Raw genomic sequence first — 25,157 nt, 5'->3', positions numbered from 1 at the left:
CCTCCTAATGACTACAGTATATGAAAGACGGCAGTTTATGCTGCTAAAGAACAAATTACTATTTGTAGCAGCTTTCTTATCCAGTATTATACAGAGGAGACACAGATCTTTATTTTTTTGGAAAATGTTCAATAAAAACAAATTGTAGTAAGTGACTAATAAAACTGTTGTTGCAGTATAACTAACAAATTTAATTTAGATGTTTATTTAAACCTTTCAAACCTCCCATCTTACATTATGACCATGTCACAAGTGCAGCATGCAATATATTTGTCAATACGGTTTATGAATCCTTAGGGAAGAATAAATCTCATAGGTTAACACTATGCAGATTCCATATGAGTTTTATAAGCCTCTTACTACCAGTATGTAGGTTAAGTTAACAGTTATAAGATATAGACTGTTCTGGTATCCAGTTCATACTCTTAGGGATAACAGTGAAAATAACTTAACAAATGGCAAAACATGCCAGTACACTGGTATACAAGTGCTTTGATTAGAAATGGAATCACAGCTTAGGTGTCTGATAATTTTTTATCTAAACGGAACTGCTGGGTTTAGTGGCTAGTTCTTCCCCCTGGTAATGGAGGATGATCCCTACAGTCTTTTCCAGCAATCTATCCTGCTTCCAAGTACTGGCACTTCCAGGTGAATGGTTTCTAGAGCTTTCAGAACTAGTCATGCATTTAAGGAACAATACTTATGAGAATTCAATTTGATATAATGGCGATACCCTGGGGCAGACCTGTCCTGCCACCTATAAATGGTCAATTTCAAATAAAAGAATATATGCAGGAAAGGGAAGGGAATTAAAGCGAAATGGAGGAAATAAGTATAGTGCCTAGCGCAATGGAGCCCCAATCCAGGTTGGAGCCAGTGAGTGCAGCAATAATACAAATCATATTAATCAGAATGCTAAATCACAACTAACTCAGGCTCTTTTAAGCTACAAGATCGGGTGTCTGTCTTTCAGATTTTGAAGCCTCATCACACTTTTGTACTTCTTACAATAAAATGTATGATAAATGTAATTGAATTTTCAACTGCCACTTGATGGATCAGACACCTATGAGTGAAAGAACTGATGGCAATTCAGTGCTCATGATATGTGCCCAAACAGACGGTTCTGGAGAGCAAGATCGTCTGTTTATCCACAGAAGAGGCGCAGACTGGATAGAAGTTCTCTGCAATGCCCTGACATCATCCCTCCACCATGATTGGGAGAGAACTTCTGTGAGAGTAAGAAAGTTTAATCTCCACATCTGTTGCATACTTGGCTTTTCTGAAGAGATTCCTAACAAAAATGCCAAGTAGAGCTAATTGTGTCCCAAATGTTGCCTTGTCTTTATGTGGGTAGCAATGGTGTGAAGAGCATAGATAACTTTCCCTTCACCTCACCATTGTGTGATCTGATCAGATTGCCAGGCAGAATTGCAATCCCTGATCTCAGGAAAGCACAGACACTGCCCCCCTCTCCTCCACAGGGTGCCCGAAGGAGGGTAGAGAGAAGGCACACCAAAGCTGTGCCCATCACACAAAAGGCAGATGAATTGGCTTGGTGGAAGGAGGGTAGTGAGCTGCATGCTACAGAGAGTTGTAGGAGAAGATCTGTTGCCTCTACAGCCCCAAACGGGCTGGTGCTCCCTCTGGGACAGAGCAGCTCCATGCTGTCCTTGCTATCTAAGTTCCCTCTAAGCTGCACGATACACAGCTGCCTATTAAGCACCATGCAGGTGCTCAGGGCTGCGGCGGGGAGAGATGAGTCTCCCCAAGCCCTGGACCTGCCGTGGCATCCCTCCTCCAGCCCTGACCCAGCCCAGCCCCGGACCTGCTGCAGCAGGGGGACAAGCGCCCCTCCCCTGGCTCAGCCTGGCCCTGCTGCGACCAGGGGAGAGGTGCCCCTCCTCCACAGCCCAGGTGCTGCTGTGGGGAGAGAGAGCTGGGGAGAGTAGACCCAGGGAGCCCCACTGCACCCTCCACCCCAGCTCTGAGCCCCTCATCCCCGGCCCCACCCCAGAGCCCTCACCCCCTCACTCCAACCCTCTGCCCCAGGCCTGAGTCCCCCATCCCCAGCCCCACCCCAGAGCCCTTACCCCCAGATGGAGCCTTTACCCCCCCACATCCCAACCCTCTGCCCCAGCCCTGAGCCCCCACACACACACACTCTGAACCCCTCGGCCCCACCCACTACATGAATTTTGTTATGTTCACCAAGGAGGTTATGTGTGACACATCACCTCCATACTGGTACACAACAAAATTCATTCCGCACATAGGTGGAAAAAATTAGAGGGAACACTGCTTACTATGCTATCTGACTAAAAGATATCATTGAGCCCTGTGCTGGTAGGTTTTGTGACATGAATAATTGCCTGCTAGATAAGAGGATGAGCTACAAACTTGTTCCATGCCGTGCTGTTGTAGCTGTGTTGGTCCCAGGATACTAAACAAGGTGGTGAGGTAATATCTTTTATTGGACCAACTTCCATTGGTGAAAGAGACAAGCTTTCTAGCTTATGCAGAACTCTCTTTAAGGTCTGGGAAAAGTACCCTGAGTGTCACAGCTAAATACAAGGTGGATCAGATTATTTAGCATAAGTAGTTAACACATATTTCAAGGGGTTTCTTGTATATAATTGTCTGTAGAGTTCCACTGTTAAACCTTATAGTGGTGTCAAGGAGGTGGATGCTAGTGTGGGAGTGTTGTAGAGAGAGTTTAATGGATAGGTGATGGTTGCTGAAGTTGTGGTGGAAATCTATGAGGGAGTTTAGGTGTCTGTCCAGAGAATGAAAATATCATCAATGCATCTCAAAAAACCTGATGGCAGCCCTCCAACACAAAAACAAAAAGGGGAACCAACTACAACAACTCCGCTACCCACAGAACACCACCTCCAGGAGAAACCATAACATGAAGACCCACCATCTGGATCCTATGTGACACTCCAACATCATCAATTTGTCAAGACTACCCCTAATCAGAGCTGAATTATCTGTACTCTCCAAGGAATTGAACTATTTCCCCACCACAGAATCTGATACCAGACTAACATGGGGAGAACTAGAAGAGTTATTCTGCCTTTTTTTTTTTTTTTGAGGTACATCAATGATATTTTTATCCTAGGTGTCCAAAATCCACAGATTGCCACACTTACCTTCACAGATTCAGTAATCATCCCAAGCACACCAAGAAATCTATTATCTACAGCGGGGCACTCAGATACCACAAAATATGCTCCAAGGAAAAAGTCCACGTATACATCTTAACTTACTTAAAACCACCTTCACTAAACAAGGACACTCCACCATGGAACGAGATGATGTCATGGAACAAGCCACCCAAATACCCCAAGAGAACCTGCTTCAATGCAGAAATAAACCCCTCTCTGATTGCATGCTGCTAGTTGTCACCTACCCCTCCTCCCCCGCGAACACACACTGGAACTCATATGGGTTATCATCAAATAACTATAACCCATACTCAATGGGGACCACATCCTGAAAGAACTCTCTCTTATGGCCTTCAAACAGCCCCCCAACCTCTTCAAACTCAGCATCAGAGGCAAACTCCCCATGGACCAGGACACACCAACTCAAAGTGGAACCAGACCCTGCCAGAATATTAGATGCAAAACCTGCAGATAGATTTCCACTGCTACGATGATCACCACCTCCCACAATACATCCTCCAAGATCCACGGGTTGTACACATGCCTGTGGTATAGCTCAACTAGAGCACTAAGTGCCCCAATAACAACTATAAAAAGCAACAGAGAGTCCTGTGGCACCTTTAAGACTAACAGATGTATTATGCTCCAATACATCTGTTAGTCTTAAAGGTGCCACAGGACTCTCTGTTGCTTTTTACAGATCCAGACTAACATGGCTACCCCTCTGATACTTAATAACAACTATGTGGGTGAAACCAATCACTATGCTCTCTAATGAACTCACACAGAAAAATGATAAAAGACAAAAGCCTGGGAGCTTAAATTAATATCTTTGCTAGACACTAAAAATCATGGACTGAATAGAGACGTTGGATTTATGGCTTATTATAACAGTCTATAACCCACTAACACCCCCCAACCCATGACTGGAAAGGTGTGAATGGGCCACTTCACCTTGAATGGTCCCTTGAAACATGGTGTTAATTACTTATGCTACACAATCTGTTCCACCTTGTATTTAGCTGTGACATTCTAAGTACATTTCCCAGACCTGAAGAAGAGCTCTGTGTAAGCTGGAAAGCTTGTCTTTCTCACCAACAGAAGTTGATCCAATAAAAGATATTACCTCACCCACCTTGTCTCTCTATATGCATTCCATATAAGTTTCTAAACAAGGTTACAGGATAAGCAGCCATTAGAAAACAGCTTTCAGTTACATATCTAGATTTCAACCAGCACCGTTGTAAGGAGAGTCTACCAGTGTCACTAACAACTCTGTGAACCATCATCCTTCCACAATAATTTTACTAGCAGCAGCAGCGGTCTTTTCTCATAATAACTAGACTTTCTAATAATAGATGCATTCTGCAGTCATCATTTCTTTGTTCACAAATGTCATAAAATAGCAAAGACAAACTCTACAAGTGTCCGAAGGGTTAATATTTTCCATTACAGTTTTCACATGTTAATTCAATCAAGATTTCACCCATGATTTTCTTTTAAAAATACTAAGTGCTCTTTCAAGAATCCCTGATTAAAATATTACTGGAATTGACCATAAGCAGCACAGTATTTATATACACTCCACTGAGGAGGTTATATTAATGTGAGGAGAGTAATAAACAAATTACTCTGCACTGAAGAATAAATGTAATCAAGACTTGCACCAATATCAAGTTAAGTCTCCAGCAGTTAATACTTCTGTTGTAAGAGCTTAAAAAGTCTCCGATACAAACATTTTCTGATCTAAAAAAGGAAAACCTCTGTCTTAAAAAGCAGACCTAAAACAATGGTGCCCAAACTTTTCCTGTCACACACCCCCTTACCAGTAATGTAATCTGTCCACGCCCCACCTCCATTACTGCACATTTGGCTCAGCAGCAGAGCTTGCGGTGAAGGCAGAGCTGGGGGCAGAACTGGTGCTAGAGAGGGAACGAGGACAGAGCTGGCCTGGGGGAGGAGATGAACTGCAGCTGAGGGTGGAGTGGAACTGTGGCTGGTGCAGGAGCTGGACTGGGAGCAGAATGGTGCTGCGGCCCTGGCCAGAGCTGGGCTGGGTGGTGCTATCTCCCTGCCACCCATGGGGCTGACGCAGGACCCGCTACAGGCCCCTCTCCCCAAATGTTCCTTCATGCCCCCCTAGGGGGCATGCCCCACAGTTTGGGGACCACTGACCTAAAATATAATTTCTAGTTGCAGCCTTACCACCTTTTGCAGTGATCATATCAGCTCTCACAAGCTAATAATGGCCAGGCTAGATCAATACTTTGGCTAAAAGAGCTAGGAACACCTTGATGCGGAAGGAAGTGGTGTTGAAGACGTAGCAGATGATGCTCTACCTTCTGAGTCAGAATTGAACCAATGCCCCAGCACAGCAATAGAGGGCAATGTACTATTTGAAAATGCCCTCCTTCAATTGAGACATGAAGCTAAAGTTCCAACCACTTGTTGGACTTTAAGATTATATGCCACTTTGCAGGAGTAGTGGTGTTAACTTCAGTGGCCTGGCTAAATTCCAATTTGGTTATTTCTGCCTCTATTACTTCTCCCTTGAGTATGGTACTTTCTGTCACTCTCTGTCCTAAATTGGTGTGTGAGCAGAGTTAGTGTGTGGAGTTAAACAGCTGCCACAATCTACCTTGGAAGTGGGCATTTATTTAAGAGATACTATGTTAAGTATATCTCTGCTTAACTTAGGAAGATTTTTATACTATAGTTGGGCAGAAATCATCCTCTCCATCTAGCAGATGGAGGAGATGAAAATTCCACAGAGGAAGTGGAGGCAAGGGAGTTCTGCTTCTGAGGCATTGTTTTCCCTCTCCATGGACATGAAGAAGTTTCTCTGTGGGTTTACAGTGAAAAATAGGTGAAGGGGGTCAGGAGACATGCATCCTCATGTCAACACCACAAAAAGTCCTCAGCACAGTTAGTTCAGACTGAGATTTTGGTGCACACCCATTCTGTGCTGTGTACCCTGACTAGGTTGAGGGAGGGTGAGATGCCTGGGGCAGCAACTGGCTGGAGAGCTAGCTGCCATGAAGCTGAGGTATGGGGAGTGGGAGTTCCCAGAGACAGTGCCAGAGGCACAGGGTTCATAGCAGACACAAGGATACATGGGTTTTGGGGGTCCCTGCAGTAGGGCTGATGGGTAGAGGAAATAAATGAACGCGATCTAACAGAGTCCTTCACCAAACACGCATGAATGTTTTGCACAGGATGATTTGCTTCTTTTATGTGAGCTTCTGAGAAAAACAGAAAATTCTGTAATTTCAGCCAAACATATTAGGCCAAATAAATAAATAACAAGAAAACAGAAAAATTCCACTTAACAATAAAAGTTTGTAGTGCAGCAAAGGGAAGGCTAACTAAAGGGCTGCATTTCAGCATCCAGACTGCATATTCCTGTTCTCTAACATGACACCAATTCTCTTTTTCAAAACGTTCAATAGAAATATTTTTTTTAAACTTAATCACAGCAGCATTTTATACTTCTTTTCTTCTTCCACAACTTACTTTATAATTTAAATCAGTCATTTATTAAATGTTATGTGTTAGCATTTTGGTAAATATAATCAGAAGTTTCTTTGTTTAGTAAACACAACACTAAATGCAAGTGAACATCTTGTTTGCAGGGGGGGGAAAGTGCACTTTTATTGCTTAAAATGAAACAACTTGAGATAAAATGGCTAGTAGGTAAAATTCCAGAGTCACCAAGGAGTTAAAAGTACACTTTACACTTGGGAATTTTCTGTAACATGCTCCTCCTTCCCTAAAACTGCTGCCAAAAATCATCTGACAGGAAACGTAAGATTAAGTTTGTCCTACCTAAGTGAACAAAGAGAGCTCAGAACAGGCAACCGGTTTACTGCAGAGCGGGAACTTTCCTAATCCTGCTGGAATCTGCAGTGCCACTCAGAAAATATCACTGGAAAAGTTGTTTTCTTTACTCAACATCTTGTCTCTAGATCACCTCATTTTGGTTGCACTGCAGATCTTGCTGATTCTCCTATAAAGGTTAACTTAAAGCTCCAAACATAATCATGTGGAAAATGGACATTATTGATTCCTATGGTCCATTGTTCCCCCATTCTAAGTCCCTGAAGTTCAAGTTCAATCTGGAATTACATCATGTCTGGTTTCTCCTGGTTACCAGACGGCTTGAGACGTGACCACAGCTACAGAAAAAACAAACAGCCTTCTTCACGCTTCGGCTCCCCTATCGATTCAAACATAAACTTTTTTTCTTTCTCTCAAGTATGCTTCAAGTATGGAGCATGGTTAATTTAGAGATTAAGTTCCAAATTAGATTATCTAATGGCATCTTAATGGATTGCTGACCCATTTCCTGTGGGATGGCAGCATGCAAGTCTGGCTGGAATACAATTAATTTCTTAGGAAGTGTTCTGAAGATGTTTGCCTAGATGGAAAGGAAACATAATGTTCTGCACATCTTTCTTTATTACAGAGTTGGGTGAAACTATAAGAGATAGCGATTTAAATTGATAAAGACCAGAAATCCTTGTATTTGTCTGCTGTGAATACTTTTATCACCAGAAGATTTTCACTTCTTTGTTCTTAGTTTCAAAAATTGAGTTTGTACTTTTATCTCAAACAAATATGAACTCTGGAAATAAAATAAAAAAATCCTTGATCTAACAGGTGTGTGTGTTGTCCAGATGTGTTAACTTTTTTTAATACAACAGATAACTACAGAAACACTTAGTGATAATTCAGTTGTTAGTGACTTTGTATGTTCACTAGATTCTAACAGACACACGGTACTGTGGTATGGAAAAGATTCTAAGCAATTTCCACGTCCCCTCCCACTCCCCCACGAACTGGAGATTATTCCATTCAACTGCCTTATCTGCATTATTATCACAGCCCCAGAGTAGTGCTAGGGGCAAAGAGTGCTGCTTAAAAAACTGAACATTTTGAACACCCCTACAGCTAAAGCTGAAAAGGAAATTCAGCACTCTGAGAATAAAGCTCCCCTCAGGAGCTCCAGGAACAAACCAGCTGTTGTACTGTACTTATGTGTCAAGATAACAAACTGAAGGCAGGAAATGCTAGCCTAGTGCATTTGCCTGGGTAGTGTAAATGTAATGTTGAAGTAACAGTTAACCCTTAAGAGCAGCAGTTTTTTTAAAATATAAATTATAGTAGTTGAGAATAATAGGAAAATTAACAATATCTGTGATAAAATTTACATTTTACCACTAGTGGTTTGTTTACAGTTTGTGAAAGGCTTGTTGGGAAATATTCAAATCTAGTATACAAAGGCCTAACCCTGCATCCCTTTGTTAATCATGCTGGAGTCAATGTGACTAACTTGTGGGTCAATAATGGTTACTGGATGAGGCACTCAGCCCGTAAGTTTCACTGAGTCCTTCTCTCAATCACTTTTGGTTTAAGTTTAACTTGCATACATTTTTGTTTACTGTGCAGTGCTTGAAACTTTATTTTCCAACTTGATTCTAACTATTTGCAGTTACCTCAGCAACGATCTGAGTAACATTTGTTTAGGTAAGTTCTAAATATTATTTTCATCTGTACAGCAAAAAGAATGAAGTATAGGGTCCTGATTCAATGCCGCACTTATGCATGTGCTTAATTTTAAGCATTATATAAATGGGATTACTCATATGCTTAATTTTAAGCATGTGCTTAAATAATTTTCTGAACTGAGGTCCTAATGTTCAGGGCAACAAACAAATACATCATATAGACAATAAATAGATAATAAAAATGTTGTCAGTTCTAGGCAATCATTACTTTCAACTATTATATTAAAAACCTGTTTTTATTTATTATTGAGGGTGCTGAACAGATGTTTTATGTAAACTTCTCCTTCACTCACACCAATATGTTTATTTTAACCAACTGAAGGATACATCTAAGTTTGTATAACTATCCATACACATAACTACTCTGCTTTTTTTGAAAATAAGCGCACTGATGACTTAAGTTTCTCATTTTGTATAACTCATGTTGTCTTTCTCTAGTGATTTTAGAAGTTAATGTTTTTGAAAAATATTTATTACTATTCCTCCAGAAATTATATCAGGCTTGTAATTTTACTAGAAAAAAATTAGCAGTTAGTTTTAAAATTCATAGATCATTTAGCTCTGTTTGGCATGACTGGCAGCCAATGATAAGATGAAGTATACAAAAAGAACAGCATAGGGACCATGTCACCTCTCACCCTCTCAGAGGGTGGTCCTCCCCAAGTTGGGGATGGGGCAGGTCACTGACAGTGCAGCATGGAGAAAACTTTCAATTTGGTCACTTTTATCACCTGATCTATGCACATACAGAAAAGCTCATTTTCAGGCACTACCAACTCTTTGACCTCAGTGAGTACCAGTATTCAACAAAACTTCTCAAAAATCAGTGCACCATGACATATTAGTTGTTGCAACTTAGAATAATCATGAAACTCTTCTATAAAAAGTCACTCTATTTATTATCCAAATGAGTGTTGCAGATTTGGAGGAAATACTGATCAAACAAGTTTGTGGGAGAAAACTTTTCCATTTTCTTTTTTAACAAGAAAATATCGCTTTACCAAACGTTCAAAAAGGATTTATTGCTCAAAGGTTTCTTTCTTGTAATGATATAAAGACTTCATCAAGAAAACTGCCCACTTGTTATAGTATCTCCCATTTATGCTTTTATGGCTTCTTTTCCACAGATGTTTGAAAAGAGTATCTGTATCCCAAAGGCTACATTTTAAAAATAACCCTCACCTATATGTGATTACATGTCTTTTTTTTTCCCCTCCTCTCTTTTAGCAACTTACACCAAAGGAGCACGTGTGGTAGGCATGACAACTGAAGTCCACAATACACTGGGCCAGATCCTCAGCTTGTCTAGCTCCAATGAAGTCAATAATACCACATTGATTAACACTATCTGAGGATCAGGTCCACCAATCACTAGCTCACAAACTGTGAGTTCTTGTCCAATCTACAGTCTCCTATTAAGGTTCTGAGAAAGCTACACACTGTTAGGGGGAGAATAAGTTACACTCTGTGCTACAGTAGCTCAGTCTGATAATACAGAAGTAAGGATAAAAACTACCAATTATCACATGATGGGGATTTATCATGTGAATCAGCCCTCGAGGAGTTGAGGTGAACCCACTAGGTTAACTTTCCATTCATTGTACTATTTGATTTTTGAGGTGAAAAACTGTTCTTTTGGCCACCTTGCTCCTTCAACACGATTTCAGAATTCTACGAGACTCCAAAATTATTAGAAAAAAAAAGTACAGAAAATGCATGCAATCACACAAGTAAGTAACTGCCGGCAGATCATCTGTTGTGTAATATTGGTACAACAATACTAGTTCAATAGTTTAAACTTTGGATTCATACACAGCATCCAACTTTCCATTTCATCTATCACATTTCCAAACTGATACTAAAAAAACGCTTAGCCCCATCAACAGTAAAACACAGTATGTCATCTACGATTCTGCACAGCAAGATTTTATATATCCAAACATACTCACACAGATATGTACATGAATTATCTGGAAGTGATAGCAATGACACATTGTCATATTTGTACACACATACCTCCAAGAGGTATATAAAATTATTTTAAGTGGAGGGGAGAGATTGCTTCACCTGTTAGGGACCAAATCTGCAGGCTTTTCCTCATATGTATAACTTCCCCCCAGTGAGGTAAATTAAAGGGAATTCTGCATATGAAAGAACTGAAAGACTGACATTACTTACTATCTTTCATTATTTTTAACACACACACACACACACACACACACACTACCATAACCACCAGTTATACATATACTATATGTATAATATAATATATGTGTAATTGATTCTGTACCAATAGCTAAGGTTTCTCTAGCATGCAAAGAAAATAACTGCTTTTCCTGAATAAAGAATTCTAACTTTTGTATTTTAGTTTATAAAGGACATGGTTTGCATCTTACCTTCGTGAGCATGTTAGTGACCTAAATCTATACTAATTGTCCTGAACTTGTTATTCAGAATTATTTCTATGGATAGTATGATTATTCATTCCCAAAATAGCACCCGCATCAGAGAACTGCTATACTAGTCACCTATTGTTTTTAATCCCACCATCTTTTGCATATTAATCTGTAAACTCCAAAATATATTACGGTACTTTAGTTCTTTAAATTGTGATTCGATTTTTTAAGTCCTAAAATCTGCAGTCCTTTAAAATTACAAACGCCTTGCACTTGACAGGAAACATTTGGTATCCCAGGTACTTAACTATAGTATATTCTAACGATTCAATTTACATTAAAGATAATGTAAATGTGTATTAAAGAAATGTTATACATATATGTTTTGGTTAAATTTTGACATATATTCCTTCTTGGAGGCTTGCTAAAAACAGATACTGCAGCTCAATGTAACTTTTTTAGATGTAGTGTAGCGTTGGAAATAATTAAAATGTTACCTTTGCCAAGTAATTCCCAATGTATCCTCACTGGCACTGGGGTATAAATGCCTGCCGTTTTGATTCATGGTCCAGTCACAAATCCTCAGCTGTCAATTGAAACCTAGCAGTCAGATATGGATCGAGCAGTACTACAGTTTTTAGTATTTAAATGAATACATGCAAACTAGTACTGTACATGGCACAAACCTTACTTTCCCAAAAAGTAACTTAAAAACAAACAAAACCCCCCAAAACCAACAAAAATGCCATTACACTGAAAAATAAAATTCCTATTTTTTTTAAATTTTAAGAAAATGCTACTTTAATACGCTCCTCTATTAATAAAGCATAAAAGAATAACTAGTGTTTAGCACATAACAATTAGCCATTATTAGATTACAAACTGAGCTGGAATAAAAGAAAATGTTAATGTTCAATAGTGAAATATTTTAAGAAAGAAAATCAAAATGCTGTGTTTTATATGCAATGTACTAAGTAATCTGTACTAGGTAAAGTTCAAAAATAATCAATATCTTGAAGCATGCATTTGGTGAATCATAGAAGACATGCAATTTATAGAAAAGGTCCCCAAATTACACAAACTATATGACTTTATCTTACTGTTTTAGAAGGGTAAATGTATTTTGTAATAGAGATTTATTAATTTAGTGTTACTGAAAGTGGTATTACTTAGCAAGAGGTGATAAAATAATCTAATCTTGTTCCAGACTCACAATAATAGCATTTAAAATACTTTACTACATTTAAATATAGTGAGGAATGCACTAAATGTAAGCTGAAACAAATTCTTCCCAGATCCCCAAATCATCAGTTCTGCCCTTCACAGATTGTTCACGTAACCCTATACAGCTCTGTTTGTTTAACAGCTGCCCTACAGTGCTAGCAGATTTATTGAAAAGATATACTGCTTATTTTTATGTTTAAGAAAGTAAACTTATGTGGCTTGAGACGAAAACATACAAAAAGCATTGTTTTTAACCTCTGCATAGCAATGCTATAAATACATTACTGTACATCTTGCATGATACAGCACTTTGAATTAAAGATAACTTGATCACTAAGATTAATTGCATAAAATGCATCTTGTTTTCTCCATGCAAGCTTTAAGTGTCTTTAAAAGTTGAAGACTATGGCAAACAAACTAAAAGAAATGATTTACACAGTCGCACAATTAACTACAGTCCTTTCCTGATAAATACGTATGTTAAAGACAAGACCGTATTGCAGTCTTGACTGTTACACTCATAAGTTTCCTGCAACTGAGGTCTGAGAAATGAAAATGCTAGTCTGTTTTCATAAGGTTTGTTTCTTGTTTGTTATCTAAAGAACTCTAAGAGACCTTCCAAAGGCTATTATAAGCATGACTAAACTACACTAAATTAACCAGAAAAGGAAACATTCAGTCCAAAAAGTTTGCTAGAGTGTAACTGTAAAGAATATATTAAATATGCTCAAAGAAAGGGGTATGTGTGTGCATTTTGCCATCATCACTGTATGAAACTGTTTCATAAGCACTATTTTTATTTTGAAGACAAAATATATCTGTTCAAATACTCTAGCCAGTAGTATAATGGTTATATTTGTGCTACAATATTTAAGAATCTTTCAGCATTTTCATTATAAAGGCATATTTTAAAGGCTTACAACTTGGATATAAAAATTCATTTTCAGCTGAAACATGATTTCTAAAGTTTTAAAAATGGAAACTATTTTTTCCTTTTTACAAAATTTAAACCAAACCAGCCAAACAAAACTCTTTGGCTAGTTATAAGCCATAAGAATGCCAAAACCAGAACTTATTGCTGCTGAATGATTTTATGAACTTGTCTAACTCAAAAATCTGGCAAACAATTAGTTTGTAATATAATCTAACTGCTTTTGGTATTTGAGGAAAAACAATAAATGGCTGATACATTACAGTTTAATAAATCAGCTACTGTGCATAAGCAATAATTTTCCTCCTACAGTTTTCATCTGGATTTTAATATGTACAACAAATATCCTAAATGTGTAATTACACAAACTCCAAGAGCTTTTTGAATCTAATTCATAAATGTTAATGACACGCTTTATTTATTATGCACTCACACCCTCATAATTTGTAACCATATATATATATATATATATATATATATAGAGAGAGAGAGAGAGAGAGAGAGAGAGAGGGGACATGCATACATACACATGGATATACAGATATATACAGGGCCAGATCCTCAGCTGGTGTAAATTGGTATATTGGTAAATTGTAAATTCATCTGACCCACCACATATGCACGTGCTAAATTAGAGAAGCATGTGATAAATAATTCTACCATGAGCCTAGAAATGCAGCACCTGTCTACTAAACCACTTCCATGTGGTTTAAGTTTAATGCTCCAAACTCTGAGCAGCTTCAAACAGCCGCCATTTTGTTTTCAAAATTAACCTACCAGGGAAATGCTTCCTCTTTCCTACTCCTCATGCAGAATTTCCTCCCCAAAATCACCGTCTAGAGACCTGTATGACTAAGATTTAGTTTGGGGTCAATAATAGCCATAGAAATATCACTTTAAAATCTGATATCCTGTGTTCCTGCAGGGGTAGAAATGGTTTGGCATCTTTACTCCAGGTCAATGGGCTGGAGTAGTATAAAGGGGGCTTAAAAGCCCCAGTTCCAGAAGGGAGAAGATTTCCATGGAGCAAGCAGTGTGGAGACACAGGGTAAAGTGGCCCTCTGAGAACATCTTTGCAAGGCCAGAGGAGCCCCTTAGCTCTCTTGCTTCCCCAAGGGCTGAGAGGTCTTTGCTGCACACCTCTAACAGTGCAGCTCAGACTCTCATCTGGGAATTTCATACCACTGAAAAAGGAAGATTTTCAGCTTTGTAATGGGACACATAACACTTGCTTCTAGCTTTGGAAGCACCTAAGACATTGGTGTTTAATATTATGACTTTTCTGTTTTAATTTAGGTCATCCAGGAGCCAGGGAAAGGCCAGCAGCCCCCAATGTAACTTATAAGCACCTAAGGGCTGCACTAAAATTATGCAAGCTGCAAATGCCATTGTGTTACCTAGGGATCAAACAGAGCACAGTGCACTTTACTCCACCCTGGAACACCAACTTGAAAGACCTTCTGTGTAGAGGATGGGGGAAGTGAGTAGCACAAAGCTGCTTGTATGCCACCCAAGGATTTCCCTCTGCCAGGGAGAATCTCTGGCTGCTCCTTTAGGACAGCTCTCCTACCACTTTATGTTGCTGAGGTGGCACAAAGCAGCTTGAGCCAGAGCCAAGGATCTGACTCACTAGTTTTCTCTCTCTCTCTCTCTCTCTTTCTCTCTCAGATGGACTTTTGGTAACTAAGATAGCTGGGTGTTGAAGAAAAGGGATTCGAGCAATAATCCCAATCAAACATTTTACAAGCTTTCTAAAACATTTCTACATAGGTTTTCCCCTCTAAAATATGTTTCTTATACGGAATATATATATGATGGGGTGACACACAATCAAGTGTTTTAAATTCCTCTCTCACAGAACCACATACAACAGGGACAAGGAAAATTATCCTCAGGAGAAAAAATTGCCTTTCAGTGGGCCTAATTCTGGAGTGGCTGGTGGGAGAGGCAACTGTACCCAAAGCAGGGTAGGGCAATCTTAACGTGCTTTGCAGGCGCACCCATTATTACCCCTGTAATACACCTCCACTCCAACTCTTACTGAGTGGGAAGGGGCAGAGAGTCTGTAGAGACTGCCTCCTGTGTTGGGGGTAATCCTCAAGGGGGCATGTGATTGCTTCTCAGCCACACAATCCTAATGTACATTAGAGTTACAATCCCACCACTCAAACCTTTACATAACTGTAAGGGTTAATATTTAAGCAGGCTTTATATTTTCACATTTTAATAAAGTGACTAATATTAATCTTCATTTCATGCCCCTTTGATCACCAGTAAAAGTAAACATATATTTGGAAGAGTGAGTAAGTGATAGGAGACTGCTATGATTTTTGTTATTTGAGAAAAGCCCATAAAGCTAAACATTTGCATACTGTCATTGTTTTGACTGAAACTTCCTTTAAATGTGTTTCCTTTCCAGCAAGCATATGTGAAAGGTGACCTCTTATCCATTTACATACCTCCCTGGCAGTCATGTGATCAAGTTTTACGTCAAACTGTCAATTATGATAAGAGAGACAATAAGAACAGCCTCAGTGTTGATAACCTGTTTCCTGACTTTACTGAAAAGTTCTGTTTAAGAGTCCACTTGTGTTCTTCTTTCAGTCTTTTGCCTGAAGCAAAAGTGATGTGATCAAAAACAGTTTAAAACCAAACACTGTTTTCAGTGGTCATTTCAGTTTACATTTTCAGTGATACATGGTATGAAGGGGCTTCCATCCTGAACAGCATAATGCAACAACTAAAGGATGCATATGGAAAGAACAACTTCCTACTGGAGAAACTGCTTGAAAAGAGTAGTCTTGTGTGGAGGAAACAATTAAATAAGAACAAAAGCTGCTAACAGTTTTCTAATTTTAAAATACATTTATGATGTCTACAATATTTCTTATTATAGTATAAATGGTAACATGACCCCTTAATAAATGTCAAAGCTGTGTGAAAATAATGCATAATGTATACCACACCCTTAAAGCCCAAGCTCTAGTGAAATCCATGCAGCTGTATTAGGTAATGCAAGGATCTGAGGAGTTTAGCAGCCCAGTTATTGGCCCAATATTAGTTAGCATATATGAAAAAGTAAAGTTTTAAAGGTTACTGGTATCACAGGCTGATAACTTCCTCACTAAAGCCATTTGTCTTTGCCTGCCTCCTTTCTTAATGAAAGAATGAAAATATCCTCCCATTTACTTTTTCGAGAAGTACAAAGATGTTTTAAAAGTTAAATAATTATGGATAACAATATCATGGCCAAGAGCAAGTAGTCTTTTGATTGATTTATTCAGTTTCAATAGGAAGCTTGCCAACTGTGACGCCATTATCCTTTATGTGCTATGAACACAAAGATAAATCTTTTCTTTTCTTTTTTTAAATAGGCAAAATCCAGGATCGGTGTTTCTGGCAATGTAACAATTTTAAATCCAGAAGTAATTTTGATCAGACACTAAGAATCCTATAGTTTCAAGGATATAAAGTTTGTATTTTGTGAATTCACAGTGATATAAACTGAATGAGACTAAGTAAATGCCACCATCCATCCATCCATCCATCCATCAGAAGTCTGCCCTATTGTTCATTAACATGGAGTTTTGCAACTGAACTCTTTTACTAATAATTGCTGTGTTATGACTATACACTCCCAAGAACGAGGACTCAAATGGCACAATTCCACAGAGCTCAGAGGAGTTGAGTCTGCTTGTATCACAGCTGAATTTGACTCAGTTACTCTAATTTTTCACTTTTTGTGTGAGTCTAGACTTCAAAACCATTTGCTACAATTCAAATATAAACAATGTGTATATGAGCTGGAGAGGGAGGGGGAGTGGAGAGAGAGAGAAAGAGAGAGGTGCTGACATACTGCTCTGAAGATTACCCAACCTTCCTTTTATGCAAAAACTCCTATGTCAATAAAGACATTTCTTAGCATAGATAATTCAGTGTGCCAAAGCAGAATTCATTAGTTCATAAAGTGACCTCACCAACTTCCAAAAGCAAAGTTAAGAACAAAGCCCTTACTAAAACTCTAACTCTAAGATAAAATGTTAACTATAATTAAATAGGAGGCATTTGATTAAGCAACATCCCCAGAAATATGAGTCCGTTACTAACAGTTAATAACTTTTGCATGTTGATTAATGAATTAAGGAAAACTTCTGCATTCTAACCAAGTAGTCATTAACAATTTATAACTGATATTTTGGGGGCCTGGGGAATGACTATTTTTTACAATAAAATATTAAGATGTTTTATAAGCACCTTTCTAATGCAGATCTACTTATGTAGATGACTTTCTAGTTGCAGTTAATGTAAGAAATTTGTCATGTTATTGTTGATGTTCAATTTTGAAATACCTGTCATTTCAAGGCAATTAGCAACCAGCACCAACCAATGATCATAACGAAAGTATACTGCATAGATTTATAATTCTTCAAAACTTTGCCTAACTATCAATGTAGCATGCTAAGTAACATGTGTAATAGCATATTTTTCTCAGATCAGTAAATGCAAATGTATTGCTCCCAAAGGTGCTAGACACACAAACACACAATATTTCCAAGTTATATTTAATGCTTTCCATCTAAATGCAAGTATTCCAACAATTTTGTGCTATACATTGTTTTACTGGAAGTTCGACTGAACTGTCATTTTATTTTATTGAAAGACTATTTATAAGAGAGAGTCACAAAATAACATACAGCTTAAATTTATGGTTGTTACTATAATTTATATAGGATATATTGTGGTTCTTTTTAAACAACAACAACAAAAAAGCACTCAATAATACACATCAATATTTCTCATAACTTGAAAGAATAAATCCCTCCAACAAAGTAAAAGAACCTACCTGTGACAATATTTATTCTTAAGAGGTCAATGTGTATTAAAGGGTACAGTGAATGTTTAAAAGATCCCTCTGGAACTAAAACCACTGGCTTTCTACTTTACAATTTCTCTCAGCTAATATAAAATGATTGATTGCCTTTATTTCATGTACCCCTTGATTTTCCTTTTCATTCATCATGGTTTGCTTTAAACTAAATGCATTCAGAACCTGCCACAAGAAAAGTGCTCTCTTTTAAATTGTTGTAAAGTAATGAAAGGACATAGTAAATCAATCTCATTTCTGCCTTCCCAAAGGATAACCTTTATCTACTGAAGTCATTTAGACAATTTCTGGTGGGGGTTTTTTCTGGATAATAAACATGTATGGCATTGTCATCTTTGAGAGCCTTTTAGGATTGAAGAGGATGAAGGTAACAAACTAACTCATTAGAAAGTTATTTTATATATACTGTATTCATATTTATCTACCACTAAAAAGCTTAGTTTGTGGTTAAAAGTTCTTTGTGCCTTCAATGCATGCAACAGTACCAACTATGCCTAATTTTTAATATATATATGTATGTAAGCACGTGCACACACACACACACACACACACACTCGTATATACAATCATACGTAATTTAAAATTGAATATAGAATACATGGCAGAGATTAATCTATTATATACTTTTTCACTATACTATAGGGCTACTACTATATAATACATATATGTAAAATACTGATACATTTAAATAAACAACAAATATTGACATTATAAAACTCTCTACTTTAGAATATTAAATTCACACAGCGGCATTGAGTCAGAATACATTTTCCAGGTTTGAAACTAACATATACATGTCCATGCGCAAAACATGTAAGATTACTTTTTTCCTGAATATTTTGGTCACATTTTTAATGAGACTGCTGAAATTATCCAAATTTATTCTTAAAATATATTATAAAGACAAAAAAAATAAGGAGATACAGGAAAATTAAGCTGGCTGCCAGTACCTTCTAGGGATGTGAAATAGTTTCTATAATGTTTTTAATGTTCTTGAGAACAAAAAATACTAACTAGCAAATTTGTAGAAAAATAGGGTATTGAAGAGAAGCAATAAATTAAAATAAAATATATTTAAATTTCTTTTGAAAATCCCAAAATTAACTGGATGTCAGAGACTTATCATGAAATAATTTTTAAAATTTCACAGCAAAAGTATTTCAGAAAATGTGTGCATTGGTTTTAAAAAAAGCAAGTTTTAAACCTATAAATCTTGCATATGTTTAAACATACAATGAACACTTACTGAACATTTGTCAAATAGAACCACATTATAGTAATTATGACACATTTTATATTACAGCAAGTCTAGAGAGGTGAAAAAAGAAAAATATCAGAAAATTTAGTGAAAAGCCAATGGTTGGCAAAAACAACTAATTGTTATTTGGTATTTTTGTAACTGTGTACAAATGTCTTCAGTTGTGTCTCACTGGTTAACAAAGCTGGCAAAATGTCAAGGATCTTGAATAAACTATCATCTTTATGATTTTCTCTGAATTCTGCATGTGGTAATCTTTAATACATACATACTGCCACCTTGGCCTTGGAGTGGGTAGGGATAGGAGGTTCAGAGGCAGCACGGTTTAGCTATGTCACAACAAACACATAGCATGTAGGATAAAATAAAACAGGCATGAGTACCAACTGTGGATAGGAACCCAAGCCTGAGAAAAAATACAGTATAATAAATAATAAGATCTACTTAACAGCCCTTTTCTTCCTGCCATATTCAATTTTTAATTTGTAACATTTTACATGCTGTTAATTTCAAACTCCTCTGATGTCAGGATCTGGGAGCAGCATATACACACATCATAAAATATATTTACGTTCTAAAGTGTCTGATTTTGTGTTATACTGTTACTAGCAATGCGGGATTTCTGTATTTGCATGGCCCTGCTATTGACTGCGACTAATTTGTTTATAAACCACCATTAATCTCATCTGTATATTTTCACAGTTTGGGTAAACACTTCATTTGCATTAAATTTACAGCATTAATGAGATGTGAAATTTAAAATGCTACTTGAAACATAAATGATGTAAGAAACTCAAACAAAAACATGTCTTTATCACATCTGAAATCAGCAAACCAATTTAAACCTATTAAAGTAGGAATGATGATGTGTTGCATTGAGAATTTGGTTTTATAACTTATCTTCTGGAACTAAAATGCAGGCTTAAACAGCTGGAAAATATGAAATAGCTTGAGAATCATAATTTGTACTGTTTAATTTTGTTTAATTTTTTATTGGTTTTGAAATGAGTTTTCAGTTTTGTCCCTTGCACACTTTATACAGACATATTCTTAATATCCAATTATAGAATCTACTTTTAAGTTCTTCGAAAATAAAATAATTTAAAGAGGCATTATAAAAAGTTCCTTAAGATGGCACAAATCTAAGAAACAAAAGCATATGCTGTGTTAATGTTTTTAGAGGGGTTCTAGTCTTCATTTGACATATTCTGAAACCATTAGGATCCCATTCTAATCCAAGATGTCAGTGGCAGCATGTAGAAAGGTACTATTGAAAAAGCTTGTCTATATTATTATACCTATGTGAAACTTGCCCACCTGTTGCTGGTGTAGGAAGGATGGGTCTCTTGGGCTTAGTCCCACATATCGATTGGCTTGGGATGTGCCTGAGGCTGTGTAGGCTGATTAAGGAAGAACAAAACACATTGATGAAAATAGCGACCTGTCATAACTATTACCCTGTGCACGTACAGTACAGATATGAGAGATCCAGAGTTATGATTTGCAATGTATAGGAAGCGTCTGTGGATTTCTTTTATCAGTAATGCAAAAGAAACATAGGGCCAAATTCAGCCCTTAGGTGCACAGCATGTTCAATTCCCATCCACTTCAATGGAAGCTGCATGTGTGAATCTGAGATCAGAATTAGGCTTGTAGTTAGAATAATAATTCCTCTGGTTGCAGAATTTTACAAATAGTTAAAGGAAGCACTATGTTTTAAAGTGTTATGAGTCTGAGTTATGGACCTCCAATTTATATTAGTTATATGAATACACATCAGTTACACAAATATAAACAAAAAGAACAAGGAGTACTTGTAGCACCTTAGAGACTAACAAATTTATTTGGGCATAAGCTTTCGTGGGCTACAGCCCACTTCATTGGATGCATGCAATGGAAAATACCCATTTTTTCATGTTCTCTGTGTATATATATATCTTCCTGCTGTATTTTCCACTGCATGCATCTGATGAAAGCGTATGCCCAAATAAATTTGTTAGTCTCTAAGGTGCCACAAGTACTCCTCGTTCTTTTTGCTGATACAGACTAACAAGGCTACCACTCTGAAACTAATATAAATGTGCAATAAATGAAGTCAATGGAGTTACGCTGGTATGAGTGAGAGAACAACAACCTACTAATTTACACTAATTCTTCTATTTGTGAATGCCTGTCACAAATTTATCTGGGGAAAGTGGTTAATTATTTAAAACTGAGACCTAAAGCTTGATTTGCTCATGTGGCATGAAATTAATCTTTACAGTCCTTTGGAAGAAGGATACAATGTGATCAGCACTAAACAGAGAAGGGAGTTAACTTTTGCTGTGCAGCATAATTTTACACACCAGAAAATAGCATTCACTTAGGGCTAATTCAGTAAAACCTCTTTTAGCCTTCTGTGTTGCAGAAGCTTAGAAAAACCTGGGGGGAGACTGGGTGGCTCAAGAGATTGGTAAAGGGATACAGAACCTTTCACCTGTAGGTCACCGTTCAAATCTGGCTGAGATCAGTAGCGACTGAAAGTCATTACCCTCTCATAGCTCTTAGTGCCCTATGTGATCTCACTCCACTTCATAGTGTGTAGATGACCACATTGCAACAATCATCATCACAACTGGCACCTTTGCTGGTGGTCAAAGCAGACCTGCCAAAATGGAATGGATATGAAGACTGAGAACAGAGTGAGGAAGGTGGATAGAGTTTTTCGCTAATTGGCTGTTTGAGGTTAAAATTATACAGCAATTATATAAAACTTTCTGAATTTCTGAGGATTTTTTAATATGGCTTTTTTATAGTAAACAGTTTTCACTGAGAGATTGCCATAAAAATGTATCAGATATTAAAAATAAATCATGACTTCAGAGTTCCTTGACAGAAATGTTATCAAAGTCTATTGTTCTGTCTAGTTCTGAACAATTCATTTGTTGTATTTCAGAATGAAGTCAGTGTTAATCATTTGATTTTATATGCTGAATAGGTTGAAACTGACTAAACAGAAACAATGACAGCATTTATATTATGTTTAAGCAATATCTGCAGGAACTTATTGGCCAAACAAAACATTTAGTCTTTTGCAATTAATTGTTTATTAAAAATATTTTTGCAATGTTTTAAAAAATTATTAGGGCCAAATGCATGTTTGAAGCCCTTTGGCATGAGAGCATGAATATTAAGGTCAGTGACGGCTTTATGTATTTCCAGCAGCAGGATACCTTCCTTCAGTTTTTGTTTGTTTCGTTATCTAGTTACTGGCAAATTTTCATTCGTGCATGTCATGTTTGTGTGCTACACTTGTGCATACAATTTGCACACTCATATTGAATTTGACCATAAACACTTTTCATGTACATGCATTAGTGATAGAGATGTTCTGCATGCAGAAAGAGGCCTCATATCAAAGGACCATAAGAGAGGTAGGTGCTCAAGTTCCACTGAAATTCAGTAAAACTGAGTGTCTAATTCCTTTAGGCTCTTTTGAAATTCCCAGGCTTCACCCTTAAATACCTGTATAATTATTCATACACAAATAAGGTCAGTTTCCTTCTAAAAAGACTCCTTGAACTAGACCATAATGTGTGCAGGTAGAGTGCAAGCTTCTTCCCGCAGTTCTGATATCATACTTGATCTCCCTTCTCCTGCTATTCCAGGCCATGGTCTCTCTTGAGCACAGACAGACAATTGTGCCACATTGTGTGATCTTGACAAACAGGAACGAGGATGAAACTACCAATAATCCAAGCCAAATTTGAACCAAGGTTCCTCTGAGGTGAAACGCTAGAGCATTAACTTCTTGTTTGCTGCTGAACATACCAGAAATAGCAGCACCTCAAAGGAGCAAAATTTGCACTGTAAACCAGCAGAGAGTGTTAATCCACTCCAATTTTTAGTCCACCTAGAAGCCTCTTTTGCTATCCCAAAAGAATAGCAAAAATGTTTCCATAATCCTATCAATATAATTATTAATCAGTTTATAATTAAATAATGGTGTTTACCCAGATTATTTTAAGGAGTCACTTATTTCTCTTTGTAATAGATATTTATGCAGTTTCCTCCTTATGTGTTGCTTGCTCTAACTCATTTGATCTCTATTTCGGTTTACAAAATAAGATCTTAAAATAACAAATACCTAAAAATATAGGCTTGATTTACAGGCTTGATTAATTATAATCCAATGTCTAGAGACCACAGGCACAATTTTGATGCCTAATGTGGCTAAATGATCCATTTTAGTGTAACTGACCCTACAGAAATCCATATTCTTTTATGCATTTTAAGTATTTTTGTTTGTTTGGTTTGGCTTAAACATAGTTTAGGCTCTAACTGTCCTTCGGAAGACAGAAATTTCAGCTCAGAGCTCTTCTTCTAAATAGTCTGATCAGGACTATTTTCTAAAAATGTTGCCAGTAATCAGTATCAAGTAATGTTGGCCCGCTAAAGACCTAAAAGGTCAGGAACAATATTTACCCAGCTTTGTTAACAAAAGTGTAGAAGCTAGATAAAAAAAGTAACCCTTTGGATATCATAGAAATGATCAAATGACATTAGCATGTACGTTGCACATACTTCCCTGGTTGCAATTCCATTGAAGATAACAGGATAAATAACATGGTGCTGAGCATATTGTACAAAGGTACTCAAAACTTTCGAGGCGTTTAAAAAGCAAATGCTATTAAGCCAACCCTTGTAGAATCAAGGGCAGTGAATTAAAATTTCCTTTGCTGTATGCCACATCATTTTATTTTTGCTAACAACACAACCTATATAAACATGCAATTATCATAGCTCTGATTCAGTATGTTTTGTAACAAAGATTGATTTCTGTAGGAAAGCTCATTGAGGAGCAATTATCTAATCTCTTTTTGAAATCCAAGTGTGGGTGATTTGAAATCTTGCAGTCTAAGTGTGCTTCTCAATGTCATTACAATGTCCACCTTAGATGAACAATCGTGTTTCACTCTTTCTCGATGGGTGGTGCTCAAATAAATATGCTTTTCCCTTTAGATTTTGATTGTCATGTCACAAACATCAGTTCATGTAACATGATGCTATGACTAAACTTTGAGGAGGAAAAGCTTTGTGGTCAGATCACGTTTGCTCTCAGAATAAATTATGAGCATCCACCTGGTCAAATAGTAGGAAAAGGCACCTTTTTTGGCCTTAATTTAAAATCATATTGAACCTCCGATGGACATTTTTTTGTTTCCTAGAGAAATACTTACTGGTTGCTGTAGGTGAAGATGCCTCACCTTCAGTGGATGTAGTGATGGGTTTAGTATCTGTCATGGTCAGAGTCACAGGTCTCACCGCACTGTGATGGGGAGAGGGTGCCAAAACTGGAGTAAAATGGCCAGGCACTTTCCCTACTACTTGACCACTGCTGTTAGGCTACAAAACAAAACCAAAACAATGCCTTGTGAAATATATACATTGTGTTTAAAAACAAACCTACCAATGTCTTGTAGGGTTTTGTAGAATGCCCATCACCACAGTTATCTATGTGCTGGGTTATGTAATTGTTATAAACTAATATATCTATATATAGTATATTTAGCAGACAACACAAATAGGCTCCATACATTTGATTCACAGTAACCTTCTGATCAGTTTTATTTTGTTCTTGGTATGATTTTCATCAAAGTATTTTATAATAATAGTGCTGCTCACATAGTAGGATTAAGCATAGAGCCTAAAGCGTATAACGAAAATACATAACAACACTGCAAAAG

At 37.3% G+C, this 25,157-nt stretch overlaps 1 protein-coding gene across 44 annotated transcripts in view; it reads right to left on the bottom strand.

Moving 5' to 3' along the window:
* Nucleotides 1–25,157, bottom strand: part of NFIB (nuclear factor I B) — a 219,908-nt gene that overhangs the window by 4,218 nt on the left and 190,533 nt on the right. For 9 of the 44 annotated variants that reach the window (XM_065549524.1, XM_065549532.1, XM_065549536.1 and 6 more), the window contains 2 exons: nt 24,678–24,816; nt 20,749–20,831 (listed from right to left, as the gene is read on the bottom strand). The exons of 7 other annotated variants lie outside the window; for them this stretch is intronic. In XM_065549524.1, coding sequence (XP_065405596.1) covers nt 20,749–20,831; nt 24,678–24,816 — 222 coding nt within the window. Of the gene's footprint in view, nt 1–11,630; nt 11,734–20,748; nt 20,832–24,650; nt 24,817–25,157 lie in introns of all 44 variants that reach the window. 28 more of the 44 variants (XM_065549508.1, XM_065549515.1, XM_065549507.1 and 25 more) reach the window with 5 other exon arrangements.

Source organism: Chrysemys picta, chromosome 6 (assembly GCF_011386835.1).
Source record: "Chrysemys picta bellii isolate R12L10 chromosome 6, ASM1138683v2, whole genome shotgun sequence".
Lineage (NCBI taxonomy): Eukaryota > Metazoa > Chordata > Testudines > Emydidae > Chrysemys > Chrysemys picta.
This window is presented reverse-complemented; position numbering and strand designations above follow the sequence as displayed.